We start from the raw sequence: 16,897 nt of genomic DNA on the forward strand, positions 1-16,897 counted from the left end.
GCCTGGTTGAGTTACAGGCTAACATAGCTTCACAATGTTAAGCTAACTCAGTTGACTTAACGTGACTAAAAAACACACACACTTTTTGCCCATTAAAACAGGCATAAGACCTTACCCCAGCTCTTCTCCATAATCATTGCATAGAGAACAATATCTCGTATTTACAGAATTCCTGTGTCATTTGGCCATGGGGAGACATGCTAGAGTTCCAGCATGTCTGAAAGGAGGGAGTCACACCATGTTCTGTGTATTTCTGTGCTATTACATAGTTACTCATTTCCCCAATTGCCCTGGAAGTCAGTGAGTAACTCAATCTCTTTGAGAGCTGCAGGGACATGTGTCATCCTAGCTCAACGTTAAATAGTGGAGACACAGAAATTAAAGGTTGGTGAACTCAAAGCCAAAACTAATTTATAAACTTTGGAAATGATTTCCTGCCTGCTGGATTTCTAAGCAAAAGCCAGTACTGCAGGAGAATCAGCCAAAGCCAGTCTGTCTCGATCTGGATTAGAAAGTACCTAGTGAATGTACCGCATGTTACATGGTATTGCTTGGGCCTCAGACAACCTCTAGATGATGCAATGCCTGCTAGTCAGGATCTCAGGGAATAATGTTATCGGAGGCTTGGTGAAAGCAGAAATGGGACGAGGAGCTAGCATTCAGATTGTGTTGGGGCAGAGCTAGAGCTGGGGTTCAAAGGTACTAGAATCTTATGAGTTGCTCTCCACTTGGGACTGGTGGAAATCTCTCAACTTCAACTGCTCTAGAAAGATTCCCATCATCTCAGTCCACATCCAAACCAGCCAGGCCCCTTCTAGTTTTGGAATTTAACCTGGAATACAAACTCTGGACGTTGGGTTCAGATCTAGGGTTTTGAATCAGAATCCCCCAGCTCCTGAAATTCAAGAGACTCAAATTTGATATTCTAGTGTAGAAAGGACTTTATATGGCTTTGCAGGACACTGAGAACATAATGCAGCATGCACAGTTTGTTGTACAAGAATGCACCTCTTGCAAGAATCTCTGCCATCCCTGCTTTCTCTCACCTTTCTTTGTGCTGTAGTTTTATCAGGTGTGTTTGAGGCAGGCGAGAGAATGAAAGGTCCTGTGGGCTTTCCTAAAAAGCTGGCACTCACTCAGACATCTGCAGCTCCAGTCCAGCCAGCACTGCGATGCAGACTGCGGTTTGATTTTTGCCCAATAGCCCATTATATTAAATTATAGCTTCTCTTGTTTAACAGGATGTGGGAGGGGACCAAAGTGCTCTCCAAATCCAGCTGGATGTCTTCCAAAAACCTGCCCCACAAAGGGCCAAAGAGATGACAGCATAGGGTGTAATTTCTAATGACCTTTCCAGGCCTGTAAAAATTATATGTGGAGGAAATGGGGCTATAAAAGCAGGTTGCTTCTACAGTGTTTTCTTGGATGGCCCACTTCCTAGGAAAGAACAGAGAATCTGCTCCACAGAAAGGAAAATATCTATCCCGTCGGTCTCCTTGAGCAGAGGTGAGCTGCATTTTAAAATATTAGACAGTGCCAGCAAGAGTCAGGAGACCCACAACTTTTAATGTTTTTCTTCTGCAGAGGAAGCTCAGACTCTAGAGCTCTTAGCTCTTCTGCTGGTAAATGAACAGATTTCCTCTGTGCTCCCCGCCCCCTCCGGAAGGGATTTCTGGTTCCTTGTTTATGTTGGCTGCATTGCTGGCTTCCACCAGTGAAAGTTCCATCTCCTAGATACCAAGGTCATCCAGAAAAAGAAAACACATCAGCACCAACAGCAACGACTCCCTTTTCAGAGCAGATGTGGAGAAGGAAACCCCCAAAGATTCCACCGAACAAATTACTTCCATGTCAAGAATATTTCCTATCCCAGCCTCTTGATCACAGAAATAGTCAAGCCTGTGTTCCAGCCCAGGCAGAATCAAGATGTGCAGGTTGTCCTATCCTATCCTGATTGCTTCTTGCTTTATCATCAGCAGGTTTGGGTTATGTTTTTAAACCAAACACGTAACTGGTGCACTGTGTGGAAGGAGCAAAAGTTCCTCCGTGAAAGTTATCTTCAGCATGTGAGAGACAAACTGGAAAGTCAGATTATAAAATAAATTCCCAGGGGCCAGGAGAATGTATTTAAATATGATTGCTGCATGTTTTCAGAATACTAGCAGTAATGAATACAGCAACCAGGCTATATGAAATCAGTGGCCTGTGTGATAGACCCAAAACACTACATACTGGACAGATGAGATGTCACTGCCCATCATAAGCTACGTGTCAGCAGTGAATGAAGTGATACCTGTGAATACAGGGCCAACATTTCAAAGGTAATCACCTAAATTATGCAGGTAAAATGTACACCCATATGTGTTTCTCCTACAAGACAAATCACTGGATGAGTACAATAGATAATTGCACACACGTCTGCATGCTTGTAGGCACAGTAGATTCACATGCAAATATCTTGGGCATGAGTTAAGCAACATCATTTGAAAATCAATCCAGTACAGTCTGTCTAGCCCATTCAGATACTATCCCAATTTAAGCTATTTGTTATTTTAATTATGTATGATAGAGATTCTTATCTCGCCCCCATCCCCCCAGTATCTGAGCACCTTCCAGTAGCACATTTTGGCTATGTCTACACTGCACAGCTTTTAACGACCTGGCTGTGTTACCACAGCCGTGCCGCCAAAAGTCGTGCAGTGTTGCCGCTGTTTGCCGGCTCTCCTGCCACAAAAAACTTCTACCCCCAACGAACGGCGTTCATGTTGTCGCCAGAAGACCGACAACGCACTGTTCACGCCAGCACTTGTCACGGCAAAACTTTTGTCTTTCAGGGGAGGGGATTAACACTTCTGAAAGACAAAAGTTTTGTCATTCAATTGCCATTCAGTAGCCTAAGTTTTGTCATTCAATAGCCTAAGTGAGGTGACTAACGGTTGTCATGGGTGGCTTATTCACTCATCCTCTCCACAGAGGACGATGTGTGCATGCAGTGAAGTATGTTTTGTTTTGGTAGGATTTTTTAAAGTACAAGCTGCTCTGTGTCTGTAAATATGTCCTGTCTTAGGGCCAGATTCTCCCACTTTTACTTATGTGGAGTAGCACCTTGCTACTCCTATTAAAATCATTGGGACTAATTGTGACATAAGAAATGTACGACTCAGTGTAAAGGTGAATTGAGCCTGTTAGTTCTTTGGGGCAAGGACAGTGTCTTATCTCTGGTGTATAGAGCTCATGTGAATTCATTGCACTGTCTGATGTTTTATAGTAACTCTACCAACTCCCTGCCTTAGGGCCTGATCATGTGACATACTGTAGGATCTGAAATCTGTGAGGATCAGACAAGCTCAGTACCTCACAGAACCATGCCTTTAGTGGGAATAACCTCTCAAAAAGATGCCAAAGTACAGAAAAAGGGGCAGCACTGCGTTATGCAAATTTACTCGGTGTGAAAGAGATATCAAGGAAACAACTCTTAATGTCTGGCAAAAACCAGTGGGGCTCCCACCAAACATATTTTTAAGAGTCCAATAATGATCCAGTTAATTCTTCTGCTGGGTAGCCAAACTCATTGCACCAAATTACAGCTGCTGAGCAAAATGAAAAGTGTAACTGGGGCCTCTCCTAGGGTGGAGAGCATTTACAAAAGGCTTGTCCAGTGCCTGTGTTTTCTGGATCTTTCTTAGGGTACGTCTTCACTACCAACATTAAAATGCTGCCGCGGCAAAGCTTTAATGTGGCTGTGTAGCTGCGGCACCAGCGCTGGGAGAGTAGCTCACGAGGGGAGTAGCTACCAGCGCTGGTGCACTGTCTATACCGCCACTTTACAGTGCTGAAACTTGCACTGCTCAGGGGGGTGTTTTTTCACATCTCTGAGTGAGAAAGTGTAGTCTGTCTTAGACTGTTGTTCACAAAGCACCTTCTGTGTTTGAAAGGGATGCCTTGGCTGCTCTTCCTGTTGGGTGGGTGGAGCGGGTTGCAAAGCAGGTGGGGAGACTGTTTGATCTTCCCTCAACCTTTTACCCAGTGCTTTGGGCGTTGCCTGTGAAACTGCTTCGGAGAAAGGAACAGTTGTGAGTAAGCAAGGCAGTGGCATTTCCTCCCAGGACTGAAGGGACAGAACAGGCTGGGCAAGAAAGGAGACACTGGGGAGGTGTTGATTTCTTCGCAGCCCACAGCCCACACTACCTTTGATTAATGAAATAAAACCTTTCCCGGTCCAGACAAATAATAATCTATTGTTCCAGACTGACCAAGAGCCTGCCTTAGGCCTTGGCTACACTGGCACTGTACAGCACTGCAACTTGCTGCGCTCAGGGGTGTGAAAACGCCCCCCCCCCCCCCCCCCGCGCAGCGAGTGCAGCGCTGTAAAGCGCCAGTGTAATCAGCGCCTGCAGCGCTGCAAGCTACTCCCCTCGGAGAGGTGGAGTACATGCAGCCCTGTGAGAGCTCTCTCGCAGCGCTGGCAGCGCGACTACACTCGCGCTTCGCAGCGCTGTGAATTCCCAAGTGTAGCCAAGGCCTTAGCCAAACCCAGGACACTGTTTGCTGGTTGGTTAAAATAATGTAGTCCAGTAACAGGCTGTTTTTTCACAGTGTGATCCTGAAGTGCATTCCCATTACAGGCAAAAAAGTGATTTATGGAGCCTGCTGTTCCTGCCTGCGTGGTAGTGTCATGATCTAGGGCCTAGCAAAGCACAGTCTTGCCCTGTAGTTCACATGCACCCCAGTAATCTGTCAATTCCAGGAGAAAGTGGCTTGTATAGTAGATTCTCCTGGATCCAGTAACCAGGAGTTTATAAGAGAGAACTTCTTCAGAGTAACTGTGAGATCTGATTATTATTAGTAACATGTGTATCTTGATACTCAGGAAGTGACACTTCTCATCTTTCTGTCTAGGCTTTTCTCCTTCTCTCAGCACCAGGGTGTCTGAATTATTATGATGATTTTATTGTATGTATTATTTGTATTACTGTAGCACCTCAGAGCCCTAGTCATGGACCAGGATTCCATTGTGCTCGTTGCTTTACAAACCCAGGACTCACTGAAGACTTCTGGCCAGGACAATGCTGAGTTACACAAATGCCCAACCCCCTAGAATTTAGTTGCAACCTTTTACTGCACGCTTTGCTCCTCTGCTAAATAACTGTGTTCTGTGGGTTTTTTTGCAGGTGATAACCTTTGATGTGGGAGGAGTGAGTGGCCACGCTAACCACATCGCCCTTTACACTGCTCTAAGGTACGATGTCCCGTACAGTCCATTGCGTGCCTTGCCAAAATGCTATTTGAAACCGAGTGCATGTGATGCCTGTGCAAGTAAAAGATTCATACTAGAGCCAACGACTGCATGGACTCCACCGATTCACTTCAGTCCCGACCTGCAGCACCCTCTGCTATTCCAGTCGTGGGAACTGCCCAAAACTCTGCCAATGCACTTGTGACCTGTGCACCCCATCTGTTCTACTCCTGTGCTCGCCCTGTGTTTCTCCACTCATGCCCCTCATTGTGGGCTTGCAAGTCCCCACTCTGCTGATCCTTTCTGGGCCCCTTTGTATCTACACTTTCTGACTCCTAGCTTTGTGTTACGAATGTACTTTCACCAAAATGTGATGCACAACTCACGTCCCTTGTGCACTGATGGATTTAGAAAAACGTTTGAATGGAAGAGACTGTGGCCCCTGAACTCCATCCCCTGCCGTCTAGCAGGCCTGCATCTCTTTAACATCAGAGGGGTAGCCATGTTAGTCTGTATCCACAAAAACATTGAGGAGTCCGGTGGCACCTTAAAGACTGACAGATTTATTTGGGCATAAGCTTTCGTGGGTAAAAAGAAGAGGTTTTTTTACCCTTGAAAGCTTATGCCCAAATAAATCTGTTAGTCTTTAAGGTGCCACCGGAGTCCTCAATGTTTTTGTTCTCTTTAATATGTGTCTTCTCCCCAAAGACAGAGTCACTCTCTGCTCTCATTCATTTAATCCGGCAGCTCCACAGCTACTGAGGGGTTAAGTTTTATTTTTAGTGGCTGCTGCTTCTTTAATTTTTGTGGGGGGGGCAGCCTGTCTCACGGAGGAACTAGAGCATGACCACATCACTCATGGTTTCTGTGCCCTGATGAGTTCTCACACATACCGCTTTCAGACAGAGCTGCAGAGCATGTGCGGTGACCTTTCACACGCACTGATGTTCCTGCCTGCCGCTGCCCCCCATTCCATATAATTGTATGGGAAAAAAAGCAGCAAAGAGATCAAATTAACCCTCTTCCCTCCCTGTCTCCATGTCAGCTAGTACCAGGTATGGTACTTTCATTGGACTAACACAGTTAGTCTTTCAAACTGTGTCTTGCAGGGTCCCCCCGACACTCTTGTAGATGGAAAAGGTAAATTGGGGTGCTATTCCAATTAATTAAATGATTTTGCACCCCGTTTGACCCTGTCACTTCTGCCTCATGCCCTCCAAAGGCAGGGGTGGAGTGGGCTGCATGACCAACCCCAGGATTCTCTCATATACCAGTCTCCCAACATACTGCTTTTGTGGCTGGTCCAGTTGCTGCTATTTCATATGTGTCCAAGCCCCAGATTTGTGGATAGCTATACAATTTCAGGGCTTGTGGGGAGGGTTTGTTTTTCTGCAGGAAATAAAAAGCATACATTAGCATTTTGCTTGAAATCTTCTTGTGGGGATTTTGAATGCAGCCCCAAACCAACAGAAAAGAAACTTTTTTTTACAAAATTCTTTTCACATAAGAATGAAGTGATGGACACAGTCCCTGTAATGGGCCCCACCCCATCATCTTCCAGTGCCAGTGCTTTGGGATTCTTTGGAAGGAAATCCTGGGAGAGTCCTCTCTTCTCCCCAGCATGCTCAAAGCTCCCATGTCCCAGGAACCCGCTCTCTGGCCAAGAAGGGCTGGATGTTTCACCAAGTCTCTGTCAGAAGAGGTGGCTCCAGAAACATACCATGGTTCCTCCGTTGTTTGCAAAGCTACATGCCCTAATGGCCCAGTAATTAAGCCACCTGCCTTATCCCAGTTTTTACCTTTTAAATATGTAAGTATGCAAGAGTCTGCTACTGAAAAGTGTTAGTTTGACAGTGCTGGAGGCTGAAATCCTTCCACAGAACAGGCACGGTATGGACAGCAGCAGTGCAAGTTATCCCATCCTCCCCCCTGCCCCAGCCTCTAAAGGATGTGAGGTTGAAGCTTCATTCAGTCTGGGGAGACTGCCAAGAACACAGCCTGTTGTAGGGGCAGGGGTGACATCTGTGGCTGAACTGAGACTCACCAAACTCATTTTACACCCATCAAATGGCACTGATTGGCTTTGTTTTATAGCACGATTTCTCAGACTGTATTCTGTGGCTAACTGGTGGCCACAGAGCACTTGCTGGTGGTCCATGAAGAGCTGGCTAGTCACGTAACAATGGTTACTCCTGAGAGAGATGGAGCAGTGGAAAGGAGACACAAAATGAACAAAAGGAGATAATGTGACTATTTTATTACACTGAAGCCAGCTAACAATACATCTATGCTGTCCTCATACACCACCTCCTCCTCATAAGCTACTGCTGCAGTCGTCACAAGGATGCTTTGGGATCGGAAATGGGAGGTGGCTCTAACCCATCATGAACAAGAGGGGAGGTGACCATGAGACAAGTAGGGTGACCAGATGTCCCGATTTTATAGGGACAGTCCCGATATTTGGGGCTTTTTCTTACATAGACTTCTATACCCCCCACCCCCGTCCCGATTTTTCACACTTGCTGTCTGGTCACCCTACAGACAAGCCTCTTTTAACATGAAGTTATTTAGCTTGTAAGCAGTTCATGGCATGGACTGTCTACTACTCTGTTGTACGGTGCCTAGCACAATGGGTTCTCGGTTGGTCCCTACGCACTACGAGGATAAACATGATTACTGATGCGATGCATGTGATGGACAAGTTTGAGAACCTGTGTTTTAGAAGTCGATGATTAGAAGCACTTCTGTTTTATAAAGATGGGGTTTTACACTGATGTCGTGGATGGCATCGAGGTGATTTTGGTTTGCATGAGTCACAGGGCATTTCCATTTTAAACAGACCCTTCTGCCTAGCGAATGTGTGTTTTGTTGGCTTAAGATAAAATGGAACATTCTGTACTGGGGTTTGCACACCCACTTCCTCCAGTGAAATCCATCTCTTCCCATTTAGAATATGAAAGAACAATCCCTTCGCTGCTTAGGCCAGAGCAAACTGAGTGGAAAATAGGAGCTGCTATATTTAACCACTGTGCATTATGTTGTTATAGCAACTGCATCCATAAAACTTATATCAATGATGCCACCTAGAAAGCTACATCAAGGTATCATTAGTTGAGCAATTCTTATCAATTCCATTTGGAAAAACGATCTGATCCTCCAGTTTGCATCCAAATGGCTGTAAACTCAGCCGTGGGTTCTAAATGAAGCCATGTGGAGATGGTATTTGGGAGCTTAGTGTTTTATCATTTATGAGCTGATAATGATGCTGTTTGAGTGTCATTGATGCTTTGTTGTGGTTAAGTGCCCTGGTGTGGATCTTTCATGTGCTGTGTATGGCTGCCATCAGAGAGTTGATTTGTATTTGGGACATGTACAAAAGAAAAGGACATTTCTGTCCCATGAACATTGTACTGGGACATATTCAGGTATGGGGTTTAATTAAATGCCAATTGCAAATAGGTAAAGAAAATGGCCAGTATCCAGCCAAATCCTGCAGACTTCACTCTGACAAAACTCCCTTTGAGGCTGAAGACTGCAGAATTTCCTTATGACATAGGAATTCCAGCTCATGCTTAGAGACACAATGTGCAAATAGCAGGTTCCTCTTCAGATGATTAGGTGGATGATGGTATGTGGCACCCACTGCTCCCTTTGTCTTGGACATCTTCCCACACTGATGGAGAGCTTGGGCCTGATTCTGATCTTACACCAGTTTTACACAACTGTGCCCCATTAATTTCAATGGCATTACTCCTGATTTACCCCATGTAAGTGAAAACATAATGTAGCCCTGTGTTTTCCCATGTCACCCTCCTCCCCTTTCCTGGACGCCTCTTCACTCCATCCTGGAGAAGGATTTCCTGAGATGATTCATTTTGAGTGATTTAGTATCTGTCTGTGTTCTAGCTTCGAGAGTCTGAAGGAGGAATGGCTGAGGCCTGAATGTTTTCCTTCTGGTGCCGGGACCTCATGTTGCAGTCCCTCCTTGCAGAGTCAAGGTTGTTCTGTATTGTATATGTTCCAGTGTTTTTTCTAGCCTAACTTTACTAATTCCAAAGGATGGGGAGAATCAAGGAGGTTAGAGACAGAAGTGCCATCTAAGGTCCATGCAGCCCATCTCCATGGAGCCCGGGTAAAATGGTCTCCCACTATATGTTTTTCTAGTGCTCTGTCCAGCCTGGTGTTTGGGGTCTCAAATGATTGGGCTTCCACCACTTTCCTTGGAGAGTCAGCCCACAGCTATAATACATCATCCTGATTGCCAGCTTATAAATTCCCTTTCTGAATCCCGCCTCTTTCCTTCTGCTTCCAGCCCCTTCCTCATTCTTTATTGTGCCGAGGTTGTTCTGATGCCTCCCCCATGAGCTGAGAGCCACAAAAATAAACTGGGCAGAAGCCACCAAATTTGTTAGTACTCAGCAAAGCTGTTTCCTTGGTAACAGTGACCATGCTTAAACAAAAATAATAGATCCCGCTGGGAATGGCCTCCCCCAGATCATTAAGATTTTAGCAGTTTGTTCATGTAGCTGATTGAAGCTGTAACCTTTCCACACTCCACTCCCACACAGTGCGGAGGCGAATGCAGTGTGAGCAATGAAGCAGCTCCGTCATTTGTGAACTGGAAGATCCCTGGGTCACCCCTTCTCCAGATTACTTTGAATTGGCGAGGCCCCGTCCTTTGTTGCTGAAATATGAATGAGTGTAGATTGTCTGAATGCTTTAAACTGTGTTTTGCCTACACAGTGCGGTTCAGGGTGCAGGGGAAATGCAGCTGGCCAGTCCAGTTAGGGTGGGGGTGGTATTTCAGATTGTAAACATTCAACATCTGGCAAATCTCTCGCTGTATGTAACATCGCTGGGACTCCTAGGAGATTGGCTGCTCTTCCTGCTCCACATCTATTTCATCAGATTAATTGGGAGATTAGGGGACAGGAACCTAAATGGAGCCCCAGCTGTGCCTTGCATTCCCTGCTATGCTCCTGCAAGCTGTATTACCTCAGTAGGCCTTAGCAGATAGCCCAGTGAATAGAGTGTAGAGTTTTATGTTCCCCACAGTGGGACCTTCTTAGAGTGAAGTCATGGATTTCATGGAACAATTTCTCTCTGAGCAGTGTGTCACCAACACAGCATTCTACCCACTGGAACTTTGACTGTGCTTCCCTTTCAGTGGCGTTTCCTGCTCTCCAAGTTCCCTGTGAGCCAAACCCTGAGATCCTCACTCGCTTTTTACTCACTCCTTGTTGATTGTAGTGGAAGTTGCTTGTGCTCAGGGCTGCGCAGGAGCTGGCTCATACACTTCACTGGCAGGAGTATTGATGGAATAAAAATAAGGACCTCAGGATTTGGCCCCATGGAAACTTTGCTTAAACAATGAGGTCCTAATCTTGCAAGCTGAGCACCTATGATGTGCTAAGGGCCCTCAATTCCCATTGACTTTAAGGGGAGCTGAGGCTGCAGGAATCTTTTAATGCAGAGAGATTTCTTGGGTTCCCTGCAGGACTTCAGAGACACTTTGAATCCTTTGCTGCAAGGATCCGGCTTTTCCTCCTCCCTCCCCCAGAAGGAGCTATGGAAGGTGCCTGTGTTGGAACTTGCCGGGAGCATAACAAAGAAGCACAGCCAGGGACCCCCTGTCGCTTGTAAATGGCTATAAATCGGGTTGGGGCGTTTTGGTGTTCAGTGGATGAGTTTCAGCTGCTTCCGTCTGTGGTTGCTTTCACTGCAGCATCACTTCCAAATAATAATAATAATAATAAAAGTCTCTCAGGAAACAACCCATGGAAAAAGCTCCCGAAGGAGCCCATTTGTATCTTTCCTTGTCATGACCTCATGCCAGACTCTTACATTTCACCCAAACCACAGCACGTCCAGTCTGTAAAACAACATTCCCCAAGTGGCAACAGCGAAGAGCTGCAACCTCTCCCCTACTTGGAAGTGTTCCCTGGAGAGAGCTGCAGGAGGGGCGTGGGAGGGAGCTAGAAGATTGATTTGCGGGAGGAATGTTTGTTAGTATATAGGGGCTTGAGTGGGAGATAGAGCTTTGCCTCACTCTCTCTCTCGCTTTCTCTGCAAGCACAGTTCATTCCCATCTATAGTCCTAAGAGGCATGAATGGATGAGCCTGTTGATTTCTCTGCAGCATTACAACCATGTGTACCTTACAGTAACATTGCACTGTACCTTGCCCAGCCAGTGCTATAGTGTTGGCTCAGGATGGAGGTCATCAGTAGAGCAACTCTTCCAGATGAGAGCAGAGAGGGGTTGCAGTACCAGCACTGAGGACCTTCCATGCTAATCAAAACAGAACTTGAATTTCCAGTGGTGCTTTTTCCTCCTGAACCGTTGTGTGCACAAATCCCCTATTCTGCTACTGTCTTGAACCTTCCTTCCCTGATGATTGTGCCTGCTGCTCTTAACTGGGGCTTCTCCAGGCAGGCTCCTTGCTGCTATAGTTTGTGGCCAGTGATGATGATTATTACTAGTCCACTCCTGGGGCAGCTGTTCTGTTTGTCACCTTAAGCATCCCTTTTGATGCCTTTTATTTACAGACAGTAAATATCCTGACTGTCACCCCAGTGGCAGAGCAGAAAGTCCATGAGAAGAGTCTGAATAGTGGGACTTTAACGGTGGAGAGGAGGGGGTTTGCTAGACTGGAAGTAGCAAAGGCTGTTGTGCGATGGATCTTAGCTGTGGAAAAGGAAAGAACATTCGTGGAAGAATCTGTTTAGGGCAATGGTCTCCTGATCACTGCTTTTGAATACTGCCATGTCCTGCATTTCTGGCTTGACTTTTGCTTTGAATTGCTTTGTGTATTCATCTCTCAGCGCTTCCTATTTTGTCTGTGCCTGTATGGCTAATCCCTTTCCTCGAAACTAACCAGTAACTAGAGATAATCATAGTTTGAAAATGACTAGAGGCCCAATGTAGTTTACATACAATGTACGTTTTGCCCAGGTTGATTTACACATGAAATGCACCAGTAAGAGACGATAACAATCTCTTTAAATATTACACAGGGTTAAATAACCTTTTTTTCACCCAAATGGTCCATTTTCTATTTTGTTTTTCCTTCAACAAGAACAAGCCTAGCTATGTAACTCCTGCTGCCATCTACTGGAAATCTACAGGTCCAGCAACCAGCAGGCTGGGCCAAAATCAGTGGAGATGTAAATGGTGTTATGAGTGTAAGCTGTTGTGAGTTACACACAGAGGGGGAAGGGCAGAGTTGTAGCAGGAAAAACAGGAACATTAAAGGGGAATGAGGCTAACCACCCTCCCACTCCTTCAGCATGTGACACCCACTCGGACTTATTGATGTAAATAACACCACTGTTTAGATCTCCACTGAACTGGGCCCCCTCTGCTCTGTTTTCTAAAGACTTTTTTTTCTTTGGAGAAGTCCTTCTGGGTTGGGATTGAGGCCCACTATGGGGACAGCATGGGGGAAGCTTGTCCTGCGGTTGCCCATGCTGTCTCTGCTCTTTGGATAACTAGAGGATAACTGTCTGCAGGGCTCTCTATAGGGCACCTCTCCCCAGAACGAAGTCACTAAACCCGCAGACTCTGTCACTGAGTGAAAAAGAGAGCAGCTACTCTGGGCAAGGCCAGCACCAGTGTCTATTCACAAGCTGCTTCGAACAATGGAAACAGAAGTGGGTTCTAACACTTGCGCTTGTGGACAGAGTGACATCATTAGGTTAAATATGCAGAGTCCTGTCGACATGGGCTGGGGAAACCTGGCTAGCACTTCCCTAGCAAGTCTTCTGTACAGCACGGCGTGCTAGAGGGGTGCTACTGCTGAGCAGTGTCCTAGGCCGTTAGAGACAGGACCCTAAAGAACAAGTGGTATTTGGGAGTTTGTTGCAGTTTCCTATATTATAGGTGGGGAGTGCTTATGCCCTGCCCCACCAGCCGTCCAGCAGTGAGGACGAGGAAAGTGGTGATGGATTAGGAGCAAAATCATTTGTGGGGAACCAAACCTGCTATCTTGCAGGGTCAGTGGGAGCTGGGACATCCAGTGTCTGCTCCAGAAAGCTTATTTTAGGGGCTGCCATTGTGAGTTTTCAGCTGTGTGTGATTTAGCCCTTAGTGCTTATACATATTTAAAGAAGGCTTCGAGTGGCCTCACTATATGTTCACCATGGTTTCTGTTTCAATTCACAGGTACCTGCAGTCAGAGGGGAAGTTACCTGAAGGTACGTCACACACGTTTAAACAAAAGCATCAGTGACACTGCAGACATGATCTGTCTATTGACTTGCATGTTCTGTCCAAGTCCCCATTGGAATAATCCACCTCTTCTTTGCAATGCAAATGCAACCAGGGAGTTCAGCTGCAGATTTCTCTTCCATGCTTTTTCCTGAGCTCACGCTCCTGTGCAGTCCCTTCTTCTGGGCCTGGGCATTAGTGTGACTCAGGCTGGGAGTTGGGTTAGGCTCAAAGGCACCCTCTTCTCACCCTGTGTGTTTGTCCTGTCTGGATTGTGTGACACCAGCTCCGCTTCTTGGCCTCTTGCTGTGTGCACATGGCTGCTGTTTCCAGGCCCCTGCCTCACTCTCCAGTTCTTTTGATTTGTCTGGTTTTAGATACAATATTGGGCCTAGACATGAAGGTGAAAAGGGCTTTAGCCATGCAAACAGATGGAGAACTCTAACTCAGTGACATCGTTGCTGAGAATGGTTTTATAGCCAAGTTTAAACGCAGTCCCAGCTACATTATCCTAGGTCAGGTTCACTCACCAACGTGGGCAGTCTGAGAAGCATATATTAAAACGATGCTATGGATGCTAACTGGAGGAATGGTCCGTAATACTGTTTGGCTAGCAGGGGTCTCAGCAAAGGCCCCTGTCCGCACTGTGGGACAGCAGTAGCCAAAGCAGAGGAGAGGAAGAGCAACATGCATCCTAACCACCCTCCTGCTTTTACTCCATGCACCCAATCCCAGAGCAGATCCTCAGCCCGTATCTCTCCCCCGCTCCTCCCAGTGATCTGCTCTGGGAAGGAACTCCTGGAGGAGTCAGCTCTGCCCCAGGGCATGCAGATCTCCAGCCAGTCCGGTCATCCCTACCCAGCATCCAAAAACCATCCACACTTTGCTGCCGTTACCCTAATCTCAAACCCTTTGTGGGTGCGTCACAGAGAGTTGCTTTTGCTTCCCTAGTGGTTAAAGGTTGAGGTCACCCATGTAGTGGAGCGAGCGTGGGCCCAGAAGCCAGAATTTCCTACTCTTTTATCCTGACTCTGCAACTCTGTGGCCACAGTCAGGTCACGTCCTCTGGCTGTGCCTTGCGTGTCCCATCTGCGAATGGGAATGTTCACACTGCCCACTCCCCATGGGAGACCTGGAGGGCTATATCCATGCCGCATTTTAAATGGGCAAAGAGCAGTGTGTGTGCTGAGTATTATCCAGAGATTGGGCACAGCCTGAGCAGCGGGGGTAGCTGCAAAGTGCTGGGAACAATGAAAAGCAAGTGCCTACTGCCATGCTGCAAGGAGGCAAAGATGTCAGACCCCATCTATGATGAACCCACTTCAGCAGGCTAATGAGTTTGACTAGGCTTGGTTTAAGCATGGTTTGGCCCTGCCCTCTCAGGCCAGACAGACTGTGTCTAAAACTGGTTCAGATAACCAGTGTAAAACCAGCATAGATCGCGCCTCAGTTTCTCTGGCAGCACCAGTGGGCTTCTGAAGATATGCATGAGGCTAGCTGCTCTGATTACATCACATCTTACATGACCTACAAATGCCAAAGGAGTAGGGAGCTCCCATGTTGCTGCTTACATTAAGCCTTTCCAAATATAGTTCCAGTCTCATTGAAATTCCCGGTATTTATAATTTGATCTGGCAGGCATGTAGGGCCATGCATCAGAAGGACTTAATGAAATGAGAGTGACGTCGGGGCCTGCCTAGGCTGTCTGGAGCATGGCTGAAAAGCACACTCAGCCCAAGGAAATGGCCTGCTCCCTTGCCAGGAACTGGGACCTGTGTGCCGTTGAACCTGTGTAAGCGCATGGGATCAAAGAGTCCACAGACAATCATTCTGCAAATAGTCTTTCACTGTATCCTCTGAGCTAGAAAGGCATTTTGGGTAGTGGTATGCAAATGAGTACCCCAAGCATCCCACTTTGCTTCCTAATTCCCATATCGAGTGTGGCCATAGCAGGTAGCTTTTAAACTGAAGCTGTGTCCTCCCGGCCAGCTCTGAGCAAGTAGGCCTGATTCAGGAGCTGGGGACAGCTGGTATGCACATATCCATGGTACAGCCACCTCCTGGCTATAACCAGCTCCCAGCCAGAAGAGCCAGTGTACTAACATCTAGCAGAAGCAATGCAAGCCCCCTGTCAGAGATAGCTCTGCTAAGAGCCTACTTCATTCCAGGCACACTTGTTGCATACATTTGTTGAAACAGAAAGCCAAGGTGACTGGGCTTCAGACCTCCAGCAGCTGATCCGCTAGCTAGAGAGGTCACGTTAACCCAGCCAATTGGTAAAGCAGCTGACTAATAATCTTAAATCTACCCTGGGGTCACAGTCACAACCGTCTCCTCCACAGGTCTTCGCCTGAGGGTGTCAAATAAGCAGGCCCATCAATAGCTCTACTTGGACATTCCCTTTCTCCTACCCTGACTGGCAGGAAGGGCTTTGAGTCTCTGAGCCCTTCCCATCTGTAGCTGGACTGTACATTCCCTACCAGCTTCGTTTCATCTCTTCTTCAAATTCAAAGTGATCTCTGCTGGTGGTGCCTCATGACCCTGGTCGGATTGCTAACGCAAACAGCTCCTTTACTTAAAGCTTAAATTGCAGCAGCCTAAGCTGTTCCCGCTCTGTGCATAGAGGACTTCAGCCTGTAGGGTAGCAAACTGGCACCTTTCACCTGTACTAAATTCACTTGCAATGATTTTGTTTTCCAGTAGCAGGTAGTGAGCCCTCCCAGCTGCTAGGAATTGGGAAGCAAAGGGCAATGTGCTTGCAGATGAATTAGTATTTCTTAGTTAAAGACGATTAGGGAATGGGGGAGCAGCCCAGACGTCACAGTCCGTCAGTGTTTAATCTGAGGCCATCCCTCTCTTCCTGACTTTGCACCTAGGCGCCCCAGAGGCTCTGCCAAGGCTTGTAAACAGTGATCCAGGAAAGGAAAAGGCCCATTGCACTATGTTTGCTTTTTGTACCCCCCATTGGAAAGGGCTGAGATGCAAACAGGTGGCTGGTGGAAATGTGGAATGCCAGGGCAAGGGAATCCATTTCAGTGGCTCTCCTCTGCCCTGCCACACAGCAAGACATGATCCAGACCTCTCCAGCCAGAGTTACCCAGTAAACAGATTTCTACACTTGAGCAGCCCAGAGGGTCTCCTGGGTACAACCAGCAAGTTCTCCATCCACATCCCCTACTGACTGAACACAAAATGGATCTGACAAGCCAGGCTTTCACGGGTCTCCTTAACAGTGATTGCAGAATGGGTGGGCACTGCTGGTTTGCGCACACATGGATATGCCTGCAGATTTTCAGGGGCACTTAAGGAGGCTCAACAAGTCCTGGAGTTAAAGAACAGCAAAACAATTCACTTCTTGGAAACAAGAAATTGGCTTTCTCGGAGGTAAATGAACAGAAGCCACTTTCCGCACCCCCAAGTCTCTTCAGTCTGTATCACCGTCCCCTCTCGCTGG

The 16,897-nt window shown here is 46.9% G+C and overlaps 1 protein-coding gene across 2 annotated transcripts in view; it reads left to right on the plus strand.

The window, feature by feature from the left end:
• The window catches only part of PIGL (phosphatidylinositol glycan anchor biosynthesis class L), a 78,365-nt gene that overhangs the window by 56,848 nt on the left and 4,620 nt on the right, over positions 1-16,897 (plus strand). The window contains exons 4-6 of one of the 2 annotated variants that reach the window (XM_034752176.1): positions 5,172-5,239; positions 9,143-9,234; positions 13,399-13,430. In XM_034752176.1, coding sequence (XP_034608067.1) covers positions 5,172-5,239; positions 9,143-9,234; positions 13,399-13,430 — 192 coding nt within the window. The remainder of the gene's footprint in view (positions 1-5,171; positions 5,240-9,142; positions 9,235-13,398; positions 13,431-16,897) is intronic. The other variant, XM_034752177.1, reaches the window with a different exon arrangement.

This window comes from Trachemys scripta, chromosome 18 (genome assembly GCF_013100865.1).
Source record: "Trachemys scripta elegans isolate TJP31775 chromosome 18, CAS_Tse_1.0, whole genome shotgun sequence".
Taxonomy (NCBI): Eukaryota; Metazoa; Chordata; order Testudines; family Emydidae; genus Trachemys; species Trachemys scripta.